This window comes from Episyrphus balteatus, chromosome 1, assembly GCF_945859705.1.
Source record: "Episyrphus balteatus chromosome 1, idEpiBalt1.1, whole genome shotgun sequence".
NCBI classification, from domain to species: domain Eukaryota; kingdom Metazoa; phylum Arthropoda; class Insecta; order Diptera; family Syrphidae; genus Episyrphus; species Episyrphus balteatus.
The window spans coordinates 5784405-5804004 of record NC_079134.1 but is presented as its reverse complement, the minus strand read 5'-3'; the positions used below and the strand labels follow the sequence as shown (position 1 = coordinate 5804004).

General features: G+C 33.9%; 4 protein-coding genes and 1 non-coding gene across 6 annotated transcripts; 2 read left to right on the top strand and 3 right to left on the bottom strand.

The window, feature by feature from the left end:
* The first annotated feature begins 464 nt into the window (after positions 1-464).
* Positions 465-2937, top strand: LOC129906933 (glia maturation factor beta). The gene is made up of 4 exons (XM_055982928.1): positions 465-651; positions 798-891; positions 2169-2359; positions 2424-2937. The coding sequence occupies exons 1-4, from the start codon at positions 649-651 to the stop codon at positions 2550-2552; spliced, it is 417 nt and encodes a 138-aa protein (XP_055838903.1). The 5' UTR covers positions 465-648; the 3' UTR covers positions 2553-2937.
* A 2132-nt stretch (positions 2938-5069) lies between these two features.
* LOC129905326 (ragulator complex protein LAMTOR3 homolog) lies at positions 5070-5739 on the bottom strand. The gene is made up of 3 exons (XM_055980781.1): positions 5622-5739; positions 5362-5554; positions 5070-5300 (listed from the first exon to the last, which is right to left on the bottom strand). Exons 1-3 carry the CDS (start codon positions 5663-5665, stop codon positions 5163-5165), a joined length of 375 nt encoding a protein of 124 aa, XP_055836756.1. The 5' UTR covers positions 5666-5739; the 3' UTR covers positions 5070-5162.
* Positions 5740-6940: 1201 nt separating this feature from the next.
* Positions 6941-7013, bottom strand: Trnar-acg (transfer RNA arginine (anticodon ACG)). The gene has a single exon. It is a non-coding gene; the product is annotated as a tRNA-Arg (tRNA).
* Positions 7014-8612: 1599 nt separating this feature from the next.
* LOC129905798 (putative RNA polymerase II subunit B1 CTD phosphatase RPAP2 homolog) lies at positions 8613-9503 on the top strand. Its single transcript, XM_055981364.1, has 4 exons — positions 8613-8878; positions 8934-9048; positions 9112-9209; positions 9274-9503. The coding sequence occupies exons 1-4, from the start codon at positions 8823-8825 to the stop codon at positions 9461-9463; spliced, it is 459 nt and encodes a 152-aa protein (XP_055837339.1). The 5' UTR covers positions 8613-8822; the 3' UTR covers positions 9464-9503.
* An 8654-nt stretch (positions 9504-18157) lies between these two features.
* LOC129905604 (RING finger protein nenya-like) lies at positions 18158-19286 on the bottom strand. Of its 2 annotated transcripts, none has more exons than XM_055981132.1 (2): positions 18380-19286; positions 18158-18327 (listed from the first exon to the last, which is right to left on the bottom strand). In XM_055981132.1, the coding sequence occupies exons 1-2, from the start codon at positions 18897-18899 to the stop codon at positions 18320-18322; spliced, it is 528 nt and encodes a 175-aa protein (XP_055837107.1). In that variant the 5' UTR covers positions 18900-19286; the 3' UTR covers positions 18158-18319. The 2 variants fall into 2 exon arrangements, with proteins under 2 accessions (XP_055837107.1, XP_055837106.1); XM_055981131.1 differs by having other exon boundaries at positions 18164-18298; positions 18380-19280.
* Between the last annotated feature and the right edge of the window lie 314 nt (positions 19287-19600).

Here is a 19600-nt window from a genome sequence, read left to right as displayed (position 1 = left end):
AAAGTTCACTGGTGACCAAAACATAAATTGTATGGATTAATTTCCCGACTTGCTTCACAAGTTTGTACTACCCAACTAACAATTTTGCTTCTATAAAGCTTTATAGAAGTAAAAGAAGAATGTATAAAGCTTTACAGAAGCAAAATTGTTATTCGGGTAGGCTGTATTAATGAAAATCGCATTGATTTCGTTGAAAGTGCGTTCCATTCAAAATCGCTAGTAAGCCACTATTAGCACTTTACCACCTCCCAAAGGAACAAGGCCTAACAATAGTACCTGCAAAATTCCAACCCGGAAAGTCAACATTCAGTGTGGTCGTTCCTTCAAATTTGTTTGGAGTGGAACACACATTTTTTTCACTTTTATAAATTCTAGATCAAAACTTTTGAACACAAGTGTATTTTTAGCTTTTAAATAATCTACTACCAAACCAAATGTCACTACGATACGTCATTTTCTGCCAAACCTTTCTCCAACACAAAAAAACGAAAACTTTCATCGAACGAACAAAAAAAAATATTTTTGCGGGGCGTTTTGTTTATGCCACGATAGCTTTTAAAACAAATATAAATGTTTTTGCATCAAAACATAATTTAAGAATAATTTTGAATAAAAAACTATCTACATTCCAAAGTTAATCAAACAATCATGGTAAATATATAAAAAAAGAAAACCTTGTTATCTACAAAAACCTATGATGACTAATTGGACAAAAAAAAAAGTTTCCATTCATGATTACCATTTGATTTATTTCATTTTAATCTATTTATCATAAACCTACTTTACATATATTTTAGAGTGACGGTAAAATATGCGATATTTCCGATGAAGTTCGTGAGGAATTAAAGAAGTTTCGCTTTAGGAAAAATTCCTCAAACTCGGCATTGATATGTAAGTTGAAAAAAAAAGATCATTACAATTCCTTTGTTATACTTCCTAGTTCCTACTCCCTGTATTAATTCAAAATTTACTACCACTAACCTTATTGAATTCGTATCCTTTACCCTTGTCTCCACTGATTTTAGCAAGACCTTTGACAAAATTTCCCACAGTCTAATACTTTTCAAACTTACTGCGCTTCGAACCTATATTTTTAAAATGGATATCTTCCTACCTCCAAAACCGTTCTTATAAAGTGCGCTTTAGACATGCTTACTCTAACCCCTTTTTCGCTACTTCCGGGGTCCTCCAGGGAAGTCATTTAGGGCTCCTCCTCTTTATTTTTACCAATAATGACATCGATATGATCATAAAGCACACCCATATCTCATTGTATGCTGATGATACTAAGTTTTTTAAAACAATATCATCGGTAAATGATTCCAAACTTATCCAATCAGACCTTGAAAGCTTTTGATTTTGGTTTCTTAAAAATTGTCTCGAATTAAATGTAACCAAAAGCAAATCAATGACCTTCTCATGTACTCTACAATCAACCCATTCCCATTGTTGAAACGATTCGAGACCTTGGTCTCATATGTAATCGAGAACTCAATTTTCTAATGCACATCGATAACATGATACAGAAAGCCAACTAAGTCATCGGTTTTGTTAAACGATGGTCCAAAGAATTCTCTAACCCTTATGTGACTCGCTCCCTCTGTATAACCTTCGTTAGACCCATCTTTGAATAGGCCTCACAAGTCTGGTCACCATGTCCACACAGCTAGAATCGAAAGCATTCAACTTCGCTTTTTTCGCTTCCTCCCTTTTTATCAAAATCATCTTAAACTAATTAACCTGAAAACTTTAGAAGAACGAAGAATTATAAACGATATTCTATTTATTCATCGACTTCTAACCGGATCTTTTGACTCTCAAACTCTCTATAATTCCATTTTTTTCAATACAACCTTCGCCTTAATTATCTGTCCTCCCACCGTACATCCTTTAGCTCCAACGAACCCCTCACTCGAATGTTGAGGAGTATAAACACGAACCTAGTCTGTTTTGATTTCAACATCACCACGTCTCTCCTTAAACACCGCCTTCTAAAATGTCCCGATCACCCCCTAAGTTATCTATAAGTTAGTTTTTAAGTTAGATTAATTTATTGTAGCTTGAATTAAGCCGAATAAATGAGGGTGCTGCCCCCCACCAAAATTAAAATTAATTTAAAAAAAAAACATTCCCTAGTTGATTCATTAATTTCCTATTTTGTTATTTAGTAAAAATTGATCGTGAGAAACAATTGGTCATTTTGAACGAACTTATTGACGATATCTCAGTCGATGAACTTCAGGATGTTCTGCCAGGACATCAGCCGAGATATGTTATCTACACGTACAAAATGGTGCACGATGACCAAAGAATTTCATATCCAATGTGCTTCATTTTCTACACTCCAAGAGACAGTCAGGTTTGTATAGATCCCTGCCACTCAGTTCAACTTACAAATTTTTCTCTACTTTTTCCATAAACAGATTGAATTACAAATGATGTATGCATGCACAAAGAGTGCTTTGCAACGTGAAGTCGACTTGACCAGGGTCTATGAAGTCCGTGAGTTGGATGAGCTAACTGAAGATTGGCTTAAGGAGAAACTCAAGTAAATCAGTTTTTTGGGCGGCGCAAGTTAAACGCCATAAAACGATCTGTGTTCAATAACAATTTTAATACCAACGACAACATACCAAAATAATATAATATATTTGTATTGTAAAAGTATTTACGCAAAAGAACGTATACTAATTTTTTCTAAGGTATTAATTTCGTAAAGCAATAACAGGTCTAAATACTTTTTTTATTTAGAGTTTGGGTTATCATTATATTAAAAAAAAAAAAGACAAAATGACATTTATTCAAAATAGAAATTTAAGATACTACATAATTATATTTTATACATGATATATGTGTACTCTTCTTTTTTTATACAAATTAAAATATGAAAAACAACACAAATAATCGATTAAAAGAAGCTATGCTTGCCAAAATATATTTTACGGTTTTTTTTTTATTATTCTTGTAGCAATTGCCGATAACAAATAAAAGATTTCAGAAAAATAAACCAATGACACCGAAAACTACAAGCCCTATTCTGCTGTTCGATTGCACTAAGAGAGGATACGTGATACGTGAATCGAAAGATTCACTTCATTAATCACAACCAATTGGCTTTGAAAACAGTCAACATTCGATGGCAATTGTTGTTTCTGTCGGTTTTAGAAATTTGCTATTTAAAAGGGCTGTGTGTCTAGGAGCGGTATCGGTACTCATAAGCCCCGCTTAAAGATCGGTACATGCACTAAGACAGGATAACCGCAGGAAACACGTCAGCAACAAGAGACTATCACCCGTATTCTGCTATTCGATTCAAGTGAATTGAAAGATTTCTTTCCTTTATCACGTCAACATGGCTATGAAAACACACTTAATTTCGAAAGCAAAACGTTGTTTCCGTTTGGTTTAGAAATTTTACAGAAAAAAAATTGTTTAAGTTAAATTTTAGCCGTATCATTTATTTTAAACATGGGAAAGAAAATGATGATAAAATGTTTACCTCGCATTTTATTGCTATCGGCAATCAATTTTCAACGGGAATTTAAACGTCATTTTATACGATATTTTGTTCCCTGGAAATAAATTCCGAGGGAGATATACGATCGCAAAAAAAATTCCGAGGGAAACAAAATTCCCTGGAGATTCACAATAGGGCCCATTTATTCGGATAAACAATTGGCAGATATTTTGTTACTGTTTTTACAGTGTGGTCTACAATTTCCTCAAGAAATATTTTCGGCGCTGAGCCCCACCGACATAGTACTAGTACTACTGAATACCCTAATTTTCTTTTTTTTACTTTACTTGTGGAGGAATGCGTTACGCACCATAAGGAGGTATCCGCACCTCCCCGTGTGCTGGACTCACCAAGGAATTTAAACCTTATAATGGCATACCGGGTAAACCTCCAAAAGTGTCTCGAATACCCCCTTTTCGTGGCCAAGTAAAAAAATTCAAAGATATCATAAACATTTCTGGTATTTTGGATAGCCTATCTTATACAGTGGCGACAAAATAAATAGCACATGTACCCTAAAATTTCTAAAATGAAAGTTTTTCGCACTTTTTTAACTTAAAAGTGCTGTTTTATTAATGAGGAAGTAAGAACACAGATATATTTGATTTATTAAAAAAGAAATTAAGTACATTGAATTCTTTAACAAAAAATAACAACAAAATCATTAATACAGCTCAAGTTTTTTAGGACAAAATAAATAGCACACTTCCTAAAAACAAAAACAAATTAACAAAAATTTCAACACAGTTAAAAGAAAATAACTAGTATTTGGTTGGGTAACCCTTATTATTTATCACAGCATAAAACCAGCGGTTAATAGACGTAACAAGACTCCGAAATCGTTCAAAAGTTACTGAGTACCAAGCTCGTCGAAATTCCTGCCAAAGTTTGTCCAAATTTAAGATATCAGACCTGTTAATCGCTTTTCCCAGTCACTCTACAAGTCCTCAGTAGGATTCAGATCTGGGGACTGGCTTGGCAATTCTATAACACCGATTTTTTGGACGGATAGCAATGGTTTCACAGACTTAGTCTTATGTTTTGGATCGTAATCCTGTAGAAATGTTGACTTTAAAGGCATTTCCTTCACAGTAAAAGGTAGAATAGTGTCCCTTAGGATCTCCTTGTACTTAAGGTGGTCCATAATACCCTCTATCCGATGAAATGGCCCCACACCATGCCAAGAAAAACATCCCCAAACAAGAATACTGGCCCCCCATCCTTAACAGTCTATATTTTATACTGCGGGTCACATTTCAACTGCCCCACGCGAGGAATTTCCGTATGGGGCATTTCCAAATGCCCCCATGGGGCATAAGAGGCGTTTCAAAATGCCGTTTTTTTTTGCTACAGAATCTACATGTTGCACTATTTACTAGACCCAAAATGTTTAGATTCCTTCTTAATTCACAGTGGCCCGTGAGGATACCAGTGATTAACCTGAGGTTGTTCCTACATCCTGTTGGTCATCCTAAGTAAGTAGGTAATTAAGCAGCTACTTTAAATACTTATTCCTAGTATTTTTTTTTTTTTTAATAAAACAACTTATCGATTTAATCAGATTCTACATCAACAGTTTATTATTTTATATCTTTGACTTATTTACAAAAGAAGACTTAAATTGTTTGTTTTAACTTACAACATCCTAAGGTTCGGTTACGGCCAGCTTTATATCATCCAAATGGGTATCAATTTGTTTTTCAAGTGACAGAATATGGCCAGTATTGCAATTTTCTGCCCCAACAAATGTTAAAATTAATGGCAATTTATTCATCTGGACAACCTGCAATCAATATTTATTTTCTTTCTGTCGTAATTATGATATACAACTCAACAATTTTTACCTGAAAATTAGAATACATTGAAATTATTGTCTTATTTCGACCAAGTCCTAGTTTTCCAGCTTGATCGCTAGCTGTTGTGAATGTTGGTATAAAGGATGGCATCAAGGCAAAGTCGACATTCCTTTCTTCACTTACTTTGAGCAAAGGTACTCCGTCGCGATCTGTTATTAGAATAAGGTACAATCCATTGACTCTAGAAAATAATTCATAGAATTTATTAATTTCTGTATATTATTGGGTGGTTTTTAATAAATTATTACTTTTGTAAAAGACTATTAAAATACTTTTTTATATCATCAGTCATTTTTGGTTTATATTTCTTCAACACAAATCAAAATCACAAATAAAATAAAACACAAAAAAAAAAAAAGCTTTTCACTGATAAAGAAAAATAAAAGGCATGTTCATGTTTCTGAGGTTTTATAAATCGTTTTACTTATTTTATCAGTTTGACGGACATGAATTTATTGTAACGGCCATATTATTCACTCTGGATTTAGTTTGGATTTAAGTTAATTTTAAATCCAATCCATTAAATCTGAATTTCATAAATCCAAGGATTTAATTTTTTGTTCATATTATTCACTCAAAAAAAATTATTTTATTCATTTTATTTATTCAATAAATTTTGTATAATTTGCATTTATCTTTATTTTTCCTTCACAAAATACGTGAAAAAACAACTGAACACTGTGAAAATTAATTTTACATCTGGATTTATAAAATTAAACAGACCTCCAGAGAGCAGTTTAAATTTGTTTGGATTTAACGAGATTGGATTTAAAAAATTGGATTTAAGATTGGATTTAAGTAGGGAATATTATGAAATTGGATTTATTTTTGACATTTGACATTATTTACATCCAGATGTATTTTTTAAACTAGTGAATAATATGGCCGTAAATGTTCAATAAGGATCATCATTTTTTTGTAAATAAAATTATCATATAAAGCCTTAACTACATTGGCTCAAAAAGTGAAAAAGTACAAAAGTGAAAATTTTCAAAGGCATTTTTGTATAGTTTTTTGGCCTGAAAAATTAAAACAAATGATACAGAAAGCTTATTTTTTGGTCTAATAAACGATTTGTATACTCTTTTTCACAAAACAATTGCGCTAGCCAGAAAAAAAAAATATTTTCACTTTTGTACTTTTTCAAAAAGTGGTGTATGTAGTTAAGCCTTAAGAATTTGGATTAGAATTAAAAAATTAAAATAAGGGATTCAGAGTCCAAATTTTAAAGATTAAAAATTATAAAACTGTATCATTTCAGCGAAATAAAACTGTATCATATAAAAAGAGCACTCGTGGTAAATTTTTTTTTATCGATTTGAGATCATCTTAACCCAAATGTCCTTCAAATCCCGCTTATTAACGCTTATAGAAAAGAGATTTAAATAGCAGAGTGATTTTATTTTTTATTACAAATAAATCTAATCTAAATAAACACGTCTAATAAACCAGCTGTCAAATTAAAAAGCTTTCATTAATCTACTACATGGAAAATTTGTAAACAAAACTATAAAAAAAGCTCTTGAATATTACAACAGTCCAAAAGAAAATAAAAAAAAAGAAATCGCGACCCTGCCAGGAGTCGAACCTGGAATCTTCTGATCCGTAGTCAGACGCGTTATCCATTGCGCCACAGGGCCTTGTGGTGTTGGCAATTTAATATGCTTAGGTGTAATATTGCCTTTAAATATTTAATTATCAACTGAAGAAAATTAATTTAAAATGAAGATAGGTTTTATTTCAAATTACACTATGGTAGGTAGGTAAATGGACTTACAAAAAATTACGAGTAGGTGCAGAATAAAAAAAAATTAATTCTTTAATTTTTTTTAACAGCAATTGTATATTGACCTAAAGGGTTAATGATTTAATGTGTCTGGTCAACGAGTAATAGTCAGTTCAGATTTCAAATTCAATACTGTTTCGCGTTTGAAAATTTTCACTTTTGTACTTTTTCACTTTTTGAACCAATGTAGTTAAGGCTTAAAGCCTAGCCAGTGCCAATCCGGTTTTCAGAAGGCAAAAGTTGAAAAAATTATTAGCAGCATAAGGGTAGTGGGTAAATTTAGGATAAATGGTATATGAAAGGGGAAAAATAAATTTCCCACAAAAAAATTGGGGGAAAGGGGGAGGGTGGGCGAAAAAGTGGGGTGGGTGTCAAAAATCAAAAAAAATAGTTGGATTTTAACAAAACTTGGTTAAAAATTACTTTGTTATGTTTTCTAACTATTAAAAATGTTTTTTGAGCAAAAAATTAATTTTTGGATTTTTGACGAATTTAATTTGAAAAAATAGCTTATTTTTCAATCAAAAAAGTTACCGAAAAAATTTCTGATTTTTGAAAAGTTTGGAATGCAATTATTTAGTTTAAAACCGTTTTTTAAAGATTGTGTGGAAATATACTTTGATTTCTATAAAAAAATTTTTTTGTTTATGGAAAAAACTACAGTAATTGTTTTTCAAACCAAAAAATAAGCTTTCTGCATCATTATTTTAAATTTTTTGGTCGGAAAAACTATCACAAAATGAGTTTGAAAATTTCACTTTTTAGGTCATTGTAGTTATGGCTTTTGTCTGGCTGGTTTTTTCGTTTTTTTTTTTTTTTTTTTTTGCAAAAACCGGTTTGAACCGGGAGGGCAAAAATACGAAAAAAAACGGTTGATTGAAGCAAAAAAACCGAAAGCGGTTTAAACTGTTCGCTTTTTCCCATCCCAATGCCGGGCTACAAGGTGATTTTTCAAGGCTTGGCCACACCGAAGGATACATGCAGTATAGCGGTACGGGTATTATGAATAATATATGAACAAAAATCCGCATCTAAAGTCTGAACGTTGATATGTCAGTTTGGATTTTTTTCATACAAGTACCCGTACCGCTAACGCATATACCCTCCTGTGTGGTTAAGCCTTGCCCATACCAGAAATGTTTGCGGTAGCGGTACGGGTTTTTGTATGAAAAAGATTCGAAACAGAACTTCAACATTCAGATGTGGAACTTTCGCGATGTGGTTACTACGTTTCCACCTAGCCTTTATGAAAATAAAAATTCCTCAAACACGGCTAATATATTTTTAAGATTGACCATCATTGCAGAAGAAAATATCTTCTCTTGAAATTGTTATCAGCCAAAAGATACAGCTGCGGGATTCTTCAATCACGCGATCAGTTCCCCGGTATCAAAAGAAAAAATATGAAAAAGTGAACGCGCACATTGACCGCTGTCACTTATGTCTGAACTGTCACTGTCAAAATAAAATGACGTCTGGATTTATTTGTTGATAAAAAAAGAAAAGTTTCAACTGAATTTAAAAACACTAATGAAATAAATAAAATTAAAATTAATAAACAACAAAATCCAGTGCTTTTAAAATTTAGATCTTCTTATACAATAATTACCCACAATTTGTATAGTTTTTTTTACTTGATGAAATCACATTTAACATAGAAAATATGGCAGCAACAGAAAATAAACGAAGTCGAAGTAAATCTCCAAAACGACAATCAAGGTAAATAACTACTTTAATTTATAGTTTATTTAACAAGAATTTTGTAAATCTACAGCAAAGAACAACTAATACAAGCGGTATTAAAAAAACGACAATGCAAAGCTCAAGCTAAACTGATTGTAGAACACTTACTTCAATCTAATGTAACACCTGAAGACTTTCTAAAAATGGTAAGACCGAATTTGTCAAAGTTACCGACAATTATTGTTTATATCATTTATAAATGAGTACAGATCAAAGACATTAACCAATGCCACTACGAAGATGTTGTGGAAGAAAGATTCATTCTGAAAGTATGTGGTTATCCTTTGTGTGATGCTGTTCTTCTTAAGTAAGATAACCATATCATTATTGTTTTTAAAACTCTTTTAAGCAAATTCTTATTACATTTCTAGTGTTCCAAAGAAACAATATCAAATTTCAACAAGTACCAACAAAGTTTACGACATTACTTATAGAAAAATGTTCTGCAGCACAAAGTGTTTCAAAGCATCCGAGTATATCAAAGCACAAATGCTCACAAGTCCATTGTGGATGCGAGATCAAGAAAAAATACCCGAGTTTAAAATATTAACTGATTCATGAAATAAACTCTTACTACTCGTTCTTTAGTTTTAAATCAAAATTGGTGATTTATTTAAAGGAAAGTCTAGCTTGACTTGTTTCGAGAAATGTTTAACTTCTATTTGCACTTTTTCTTCTTTTCTTAATGTTATTGCGGGTGGTTTTTTATTTCACCACAATGCACAAAAAAGTTTTCAGACAAGTCTTTCAAAAGTCCACCTGCTTCCGATATTGACATATTCGAGAGAACACGAAATTGACATAATCGCAAGAACGCATAGCTCGATGTGAATAGCGATTTTGTGGGTATCGAAGTGGAAGAGGATTAAAAGTATCGTGGCGATTTTTTGAGCATAGTAGCTAAAGAATCAAAAATGGGCTTAAAAGCCAAAACCAAGTATATGCCGCCGTCAAAAAAGGACACCGACGCCACGTATTAATAAAAACGTCACCATGAAAAGCCATAACTTCGAGGTATTAAATTAGTTTGAGATGGCTATTGATCAGCAAATCCCTCTCTTTTCATTCAAATCACTGTGTGCAACTCACGGTTTGTGCGTTATGGTCTTCTGATTCTGACACTTTTTTTTAAATGTAATGTAATAACTTTATTTGCCTCTGATTATGCCATTTCATTTATATAATTAAATATTGTTAATTTAATAATTCATACATACCAAATTGCAATCAAAATTTATACACAATACAGTTTCAAACATTTAAGTATTAAAGGAATTTTTTATATAACTCACTCTCGAATATAGGACAATATAAGTCTTTTGAATTCGTTTATGTTGATTGAAGTTTTTATTTTATTCGATATTTTGGGATCAAAAAGATCCCCTCTTTTGAATCATGCATGGAAAAAATGAAACCGCGAAGATTCTTTAAATTCTTCGAATTTTAATTTGTACAAAGTTCTACCAGAGTAACTTGCTTTTACAATCAGTTAGTATTTGCTAAGTTTATTAGAACTCCTTAATATATGTGAAGGAACCAGTGGGGGATTTAAGAAAACCATACTTTGGGTTTGGCATACCCTAACCCATGATGTTAACAGAAATTGCTATTATAAATTCTAATACTAAAGGTAAAAATAATATAACGGTTTTACACTGAAATAAAACCGATATTATTTGCCGACCGAAAACACAGCGTCGCTGTTGAAGAAGCTATTGTGTATTTGCCCTAAAATCGTTCTCGTTCTATCTATCTCACTCATTCAGTACATTGACTCAAGCCCAGAGGGCGTCTCTGTAGCTGTCAAACACTGCAAGCGCCAAACTGGTGTTAATTTCTTCATAGCGTCTTCACCAGTAAGGAACTTACTGCGACGCTGTGTTTTCGGTCGGCAAATAATATCGGTTTTATTTCAGTGTAAAACCGTTATATTATCTGCCTGGTGAAAACACAGCGTCGCTGTTGAAGACGTGTTTGTTATCTGCTGGTGTTTGAACACAACGCTATGATGATGAAAAAACAAAAGAAATTATATTTCAATATAGTATAGTCTATATAATTTATTTTTAACATGATATCTCCGCGATATTTCAAATGTTATGTTTATAAAAAATAAAACTTATCAAACAAAAACTTTATAAAATTCATCAAAAGTACCTTTCCTCCGAGGAATAATTCAAATTTATACAAAATTCATAACTCTACTTTGATTTAAAATTATCAAAAAGATTATTTTCCTTCGAGGAATAATTCAAATTTATACTTTTGCAATAGTGTCGTCTGAAAGTATTTTCCGCTTTCCAATTTCCTCTTGAAAGGATCTCATCAACAGGATGGTTCTGTAACCAACTTAAAGAAGCAACTGCGGCTCGTACAATACCAGGTGTATCACTTATTCCAGCTTCGCGTAGAATAGAACGTATCCAACCACCAATCAATGTTCTTGACGCTGGTTTAACTGGACCTTTAACACTTATGAATAGTTCTTCAAGACTATTAACTTGTGCTCTTCTGTCTTTAGATAAACTTACTAAACGTCTTAACCAAAATACCGGACATATATTTTTGTTTGGATGTTCGATTAATTGCTAACTCGACTGTCTATGTGTGGCTGAGTCAGTCTTCGAACCAAATGCTGGATGCAATATGATTTCGCTCCCATTATCAATAAAACTACCATTGGAAACTCTCAGCAACGTCAAATCATGAACTCTTCGTCCAGATGCAAGTAATAGTATAATCGCTACCCTCCTTGATGCTTCAAAAAGGGTCTCATTGTGCTGCGTTGAACTCAGCCAGTCTACTACTGTCCTTGGATCCCAAATATGAAGTTTCTTTGTAGCGGTTTTAGCTAATGCTACTGCTTTTAAAATCTGTCTTACCAGAAAATGAGAAGAAAGATGATCGACATTTGGGCCACAATATGTTAAAATTGCTGACTTATGGACAAGAATTGTACTTGGCGAATAATTTGCTTTTAAAAATAAATGAGCCAAATATCTAGCTACAGTCGGACCTGTCGGACAATTTGACTTAAAATTGTTTACTTTGCACCAAGCTATCCATGCTCGTATAGCTGGCAAGTATGTTTTTAAAGTCGATAATCGCCATCCTTTCTTTAACAACTCTTTTTCTTCATTTGACCATAGTTCTAATTGACCACCCCAGCCCCAACTTTCCATACATTCAGGCTCAAATGTTCGATCTGAGGAGGCGGTAGTCTGGTTGTCATATCGATCAACACCCTCCGCAGGTTGTTGATTATTTGTGGTGGCTCCAACGCACGAGCTTTCAGGTCGGACATCCAAAATACTTGCGTCCATTCGGGGGCTACAATGATATAGGTCCCGCGTGAATGATTTAGATGAGCTAACACCTTCGGCATGAGATTTGGTGGAGGAAATATCCAACCCATCCGGTAGTTCCAGTCGCGACTGAATGCATTGAGAAACTCTGCTGCATGATCTCTCGGATCTATGTACACATACCTCTCGACCACCTTTGTTTTTCTTGAAGCAAACAAATCGATTTCGGGGACCCCCCACCTTTCGAAGATTAACTCCCTTGCTGCAGGTAGAAGATGCCATTCTGGAATAGGTCTCCCTCTTGAGAGTCTGTCCGCTATTCCATTGTACCTTCCCGGAAGGTAGAAGGCAGAAATTGTTATATCGAACTGGTCGACAAGGTGGAGAATTTGATAAGTCAAATCTAATAGGCCAATTGACCTTGTTCCCCCCTCCTTGCGAATATAAGCCACAAGAGTACGATTGTCTGTCTGAAGCAAAACGTGTGAACCTCTTAGCTGATCCGCTCGGGCGTTTATAGCTCTGTATACAGCATACATCTCTTTCATGTTTGAGTGCCACCTTACCTGTTTTCCTGTCCATTGGCCTGACAGAGCTATATCGTCCAATTGAGCGCCCCAACCAGAGTCTGCGGCATCTGTTACTAAGAAATTTGTTATTGCTGGTTTGTGAATAGTCGTAAACTTGTCTGTGGCTCCGAGCCACCAAGTTATTTGCTCCAAAGCCCTCCGCGGGATGGGTAATGTCTGTCTTGCACGTCTCCCAAATTTTCGAAGAAATATTTGAAGACAACGGCAATTTAGTCTTCCTCGAGGAACAACAAAACTTGCGAAATTCAATTGACCCAAGACCTTTTGGAGTTGACGAAGGTTGCAAAACCTTTTCTGGCTTAAAATCTGAAGAGACAGTCTGATCTTCTCTCTTTTTATTTCTGGGATACTCATGCGATTCTCCTTCAAATCCCACTGAATGCCCAGAAACTCTATGCTTTGCTTTGGTGTCAGGATAGATTTTTTGAAATTTACCAACCAACCAAGGACTCTTAAAAGTTCTACGGTCTCCGCAACCTGAATTGTAAGCTTGGATAGGTCTTGGCCAGCTAAAAGGAAGTCGTCCAAGTAAACTAAAATTCGAATACCTTTGCTTCGAAGAATCTCCGCGATCCAACAAGTTATGGCTGAGAATAACCTTGGGGCAGACGACAGACCGAATGGAAGGCAAGTCAGCTGTAAGATTTCGCCTCTGTACACAATCCTCAGAAAAGGTCGATGGCTCTCTGCAATTGGCACATGAAAGTACGCCTGAGACAAGTCTATCTTTGCCATCCAATCGTTTGCCTGAACAAACTCTGGAACTGAGGCGTGAGAGATCATTTTGAAAGATTTTTCTTTCACATATCTGTTCAGTCCCCTGAGGTCGAAGATGGGACGAACTCCCCCACTTGATTTTTTTATTAGGAACATCTTTGATATAAAACTTGGGCTGATTTTTGGAGAGGGTTCTAAAATGCCTAATTCTTTCATTTCCTGTATTTGAAGATCCATCTCTATAGATGGCCGTGTTGAGAATCTTCGTAAAACTTCTTCTGTCGGAAATACTAGAAGGGGCCTGGAACAAAAAGGGATTCTGGCTCCAGAAATACTTTTTATGATGAAAGAATTGGCTCCTAGGTTCAACCAACTTTCTTTGAAAAATTTCAGTTGCCCCCCTCTGAAAACTTCTCGTGAGTCATTTATTGGCTTTGGTGCTCTCCTTAGAGCGAAAGGAAGTCGTTCCTCTTCTGTCCTGCCTATTATCTCCCTGTCTTTCCTTATAATTATTTCTATGTGCAGATCTTTTATAATTATACTTAGCGTCATTCTTCTTCTTTCTATCGTTATATGACGGTCGTTGATTTTGAAAGGGTCTTCTCTCTCTGGGAAAAGAAGAAGAAGAAGTGCTTAGCCAGGACTGACCACCAAGAGATTGAATTAAAGCCTGAAGTGCCTGCCTGTCAAAAGGATGTTCTGAGCTTGGGTGAATATTTCGCATAGCAGTCTGAATGTTTCTATTAGAAATCTCAGAAATTAACCTCTCACGCCTCACCTCAATGCACTCAGCCCTCTTGCCGCATATAACTTGCAGAGCTAATTCTGTATTCTTATAAGAACCAGATGACGAACCAAATAAATTAGTAAATTTTTCAAAGAGAGAATTTGGGTTCAAGTCATCCGGTGACTTGAAAGCCCAGTCAATAATTGATTGAAGTCCTGATTTCAATAATGACTTTTGTTCTAACAAAGAATTAGACAGAGCTGCTATAACTTGCTCGGTGGAAACCAAATAATCCTTTGTCTTACTGAGCATGCAAAGCTCGTCATTTACCTGCAACTCAACAAATCCTGGAGTCGCCGCCAACATTTTCATTGCCTTTGTCTATCGCACACTCTTCCAAGTTGGCAGACCAAAATGTTGCAACCTGACCAGGGAGTCGAGGTGTTCTTTCTTCGCTGGCTGCACGACTCTAGCATCACTCTCAGTCCTTAACTGACCAAGGTTCAATGTTCTATTGGAGCATTCTGGATGACTCAAAAAATTATCCGGTGGTTGCCACTGGACATCGTGGTTCAACTCCTCTTCTGGTGGCATAAACATGCCCATACATTGAGACAAATAACTCACCTGGTCTGCTAGTTCACCTAGTCGCTGATTAATACATGCTGACTCTTGAGAATTGGTTTCTCTCTTCCGTTTATTAGGTGGTGGTGAAGCAATATTCTCACTCTCAGAGGAAGAAGAACTCGACGAAGAACTTCTCCTCGAACGAGGAGGACTTTTATCTCTTTTTTTAGATTTATTTGGTGATAAACTCATTTTAGATAAATAAAGTTGTTTTTGAAACACTGAAACTCAATATTTTATCACTTTTTTCAATAAATTATAATTTCCGAACAAGATTTTTCTTGAATCACGACCTAACGGGACAAAGTACACAACGCTATGAAGAAATTAACACCAGTTTGGCGCTTGCAGTGTTTGACAGCTACAGAGACGCCCTCTGGGCTTGAGTCAATGTACTGAATGAGTGAGATAGATAGAACGAGAACGATTTTAGGGCAAATACACAATAGCTTCTTCAACAGCGACGCTGTGTTTTCACCAGGCAGATAATACTAAATACTAAAGCTACATGCCTTTATTCTTAGAAAAAATATTAGCTTTTTATTTTAGAAAAAATATTAGCTTTTGTAACTGTATTTAAATTATGTTGATATCTTATTCTAGTCTTTAGATATTCAATATACAGTGGCGTATCCAGAAAAAAATTTGGAGGGGGCTAGAAAATGTTTCAAACATTTTTTAGAGGGGTACGAATAATATATTCACCTTTGATCGAGAGTGAAGCTCTGTGCTGCGGTACTGAAAGTGGTATAGTAGCATTTAACTGTTTTCAAAGTTCTTGTGTGACAAACACCATTTTCGATATAAACGCCCATGTTCCGTAATTCAACCGAAAGTGAATTGAAATCACTTTTAAATTTCACGTGAAATAAAATATCATATTCTTCATTTGGATCAATTTCAAAAACTTCGAAATTGCTTCGAACTGTCATAGCTGAAGGATCATCCTTTTTAATTTTGTTTCTGAAGTTAAATTATTACTGCTGGATGCCATTTTATCGGCAATTTTAATGGAAAAAAAGAAGAATTCAAAAGAAATAAAATGCACGACTGGGTCGCACGAACTTGCTCTTAGAGTTAAAGTTGCTTAAATTTTTAAGACTTTATATAGAAATTTGAAAAAAAAAAATAAAATTCGTTTTTTAAAAAAATAAAATAAAATCTAAAATTGAATTGCCCTCCAAAAAAAGTATGCAGTTTTGATTGATATATTAACATGCATTTTTAGAAAAAAAATTTTCAAAATCGTTAGAGCCGTTTTTAAAAAAATAATTTTTTGGAAAAAAAGTTTTAAAATAAAATTGGTATGCCATTTTGTAGAAATCACTAATCAACATCTAAAAACAAAATTTCAAAAAAATTCAATGTCCCGTTTTCGAAAATTTGATTTTTCAAAAAAAAATTTTCAAATTTTTTTTTAAAATCCAAAAATTATTTTTTTGGAAATTTTATTTTTGGTTTATACTTAAATTATATACATGCTTCTTCACAAAAAGATTTCGGAGATAATCGGATTTGAAAAAAACCGTTCTATGGCAGGTACCGTTAATAATGATTTTCAAAAAAAAATTTTTTCATTGGAAGATAAACCTTAGCTTAAAACTAACATTTGAATTTTTTAAACAAAATCGTTGGAGCCGTTTTCGAGATATTTCAATTTTACTTAAATCGGTATATGACATGTACCGTTATTTTTGGTCCAAAAAAATTAATTCCAAAAACCCCTCTGGAGAGTCGCCAAATAACGCTACATACCAAGTTTGACATTAATCGGTCCATCCGTTTAGGCTGTAGCTCCTTATACAGACAGACAGACAGACAGACTGACAGACAGACAGACAGACAGACGGACTTCCGGGACCCACTTTTTTGGCATTGTCTACCATCGTAATGTCATGGAAAAATGTTATCTCAACTTTTTTTTTTTGTACGAATGCATAACTTGATATATAGTACCTATATCGCAAGTAAAAATTAGGAGACACAAATAAGTTATGATAATATTTTGTCCAAAAATTATAGATTCATTGAAAAAGGCACCAAATTTACAAACCGAAATAATGTGAATTGAATTCGATCAGAAAATTTAAATGAGTGAAAAATGCAGAAAGTGAAAGTCTAGAAACTAATTTTTCATTAAATTATTTTAGATGTTTAATTCGAAATATATATTTTTTCATAATATGTTGCTTTTTTAATCCGAATTCGAAGTCCAAAGTGGCATTTGCTGAAAGAAACCATTAGTTACATATGATGACCACTAAGATTTTGAGATATCAAATATTTCTATTTCCAATAGCTTTGAGAAGTATATAATTTTTGAAAGAAGTGTTTATTGAGATTGCATAAGAACTTTTGCAAAACTAAACGGTGATGCTATTCGACGTACGTATTATACTAAAAAGTGATCTGAAGAATTTCGAATTGGACTTAAACCCGAAAAAAAACCACCCAACCCCCAGCTACAGCTAAGGCTCTTACTCAAACAAACACAAATAGCCGTTTCAGAATTTGGAGGGGGCTCGAGCATCTGAGCTGCCTCTAAATCTATAAGATTTACGAACAAGTTTCAGTCAAGCATATATATTACAATGAAATTAGGTAAAAAATAACATGATCTGGAAGGCTTGGGGGGGGCTTGAGCCCCCTGAGCCCCCCCCTCAATACGCCACTGTCAATATATAATTGTTTCCATTATTCTTGCCCATGTTTAATTTATATTTCGCAATCAAAATGAGGAAAAAACATCGTTCTGCAATTTATTTTTAATGTAACAATAGTTTAAGAAATAAGTTCGCAAAAATCACTACATTGTACGATGTTTGAGAAAACCCCCAGCAAGTAAAATTTAAAAAAAATTAGCATGCACAGGAATAATGGAAACAACTAGATATTGGATATTTCTGCATTGATGGTGATTGGACCAGAAGATTCAACAACAAACTGTACGAGTTGTAAAAGGACACTTACCTAGCCAAAAGAGTAAAAGTGGAGCGCATGGACAACAATGCTCCGACTCGGAATGTTTTCAACTCGAACAAAAACATGACAGGAGACCTTGCCTAAGGTACCGCATGTAAGTGGAAGGGGTACTCAGTCAACATGCCGAGCGATACTGGAAGCAGCAGACATAGAATAGAGATAGTTGGAGACACTTTTTGGTTGAGGAAAGAATCCGCAATGGAATGCCAATTAAGGCTCTGAGCCTTAATATGTAACAGAATGAGTTTCATAGTAGTAACATTTTAAGTATTTATTGTGTCTAAAACTAGTAGAAATTTTTTTTTTAGTAATTCATATTTATTTTCCTTTTGAATACAATTTTACATATTTTAACATAATGAATGACCTTTCCGGTAAAAAAAAAAAAACATAATAGAAAATTATAGTGTCCCATCCGGTTTGTAGAAACTTTGAGAATCCATACTGACTGTAAAGAAAACAAGAGAATTTACAAGTCTATATCAAACATTTGTAATTAAACTAAATAAAGTATCAAGATTATTCCTACCTCCTGAATCCTCTTGAAGACTTGAATCATTGAGACTCATTGCAGAAGTTGAAGCTGTTGTATTCAATGATACCGAATGAACAGACTGATCTGACTCCTTCCGATCTAGATGCTTAAAGTAAGCTTTCATTTGGGCAATAGACTTCTCATACTTTTCATTGCTCTTAATTGTTCTTTCCTTATATTTGGTTAGTAGAGCTATTTCATCCTTTAATTTTTGTATATCTTCAGTATTTGGAAATTCAAACGACTCAATCGAATCACGTTGTTCACACTGAAATCTTACGACTTTTTGATAATTCGTAAGCAATTTATCTGGGTCTTCAAAGTAGATGCGCATTTTTTGTGGCATCGATGCATTTATTTCGACGCCATTGAAAGGGCGTTTGTCGATTGGACAAACTTTTAAAATTTTATTGCATTTGTCACAAAGCACATGACAACAAGATCCACAGAAAAATTTCACAGTGTTACTTGAGGATTTTTGAACACCACACTTATTGCAATGTAACCAACTCATGATTTGATTTAAAATGTTATTCTTTTCTGATTAAATTTTTTATTTTGTAAAGCACTTCGTTTTTAATCGATGATCTTTGTTAAATGCGATTTAGGAAAAAAAAAACGACTTTTTGAAGTTAGTACCGCAATTTGAGTACTTCCGGTAATTTTAGCTTCCATCTTTACTGTCGCGTTCAGGTTTTGATAAATATATTCAATGATCTTTAATAAATGCGATTTGGAAAAAACGCCGTTACGTTTTAAAGTTAGTACGGCCTTTTTAGTACTTCCGGTAATTTAAGCCCCATGTTTTATGTCGCGTTCAGGTTTTGAATAATGAGATTTTCGTTTGATAAATAAAAAAATTATTTTATTTGATGATAAAAACGAAGTGCTTTACAAAATAAAAAAATTAATCAGAAAAGAAGAAGATATACAAAAATTAAAGGATGAAGTAGCTCTACTAACCAAATATAAGGAAAGAACAATTAAGAGCAATGAAAAGTATGAGAAGTCTATTGCCCAAATGAAAGCTTACTTTAAGCATCTAGATCGGAAGGAGTCAGATCAGTCTGTTCATTCGGTATCATTGAATACAACAGCTTCAACTTCTGCAATGAGTCTCAATGATTCAAGTCTTCAAGAGGATTCAGGAGGTAGGAATAATCTTGATACTTTATTTAGTTTAATTACAAATATTTGATATAGACTCAATATCAA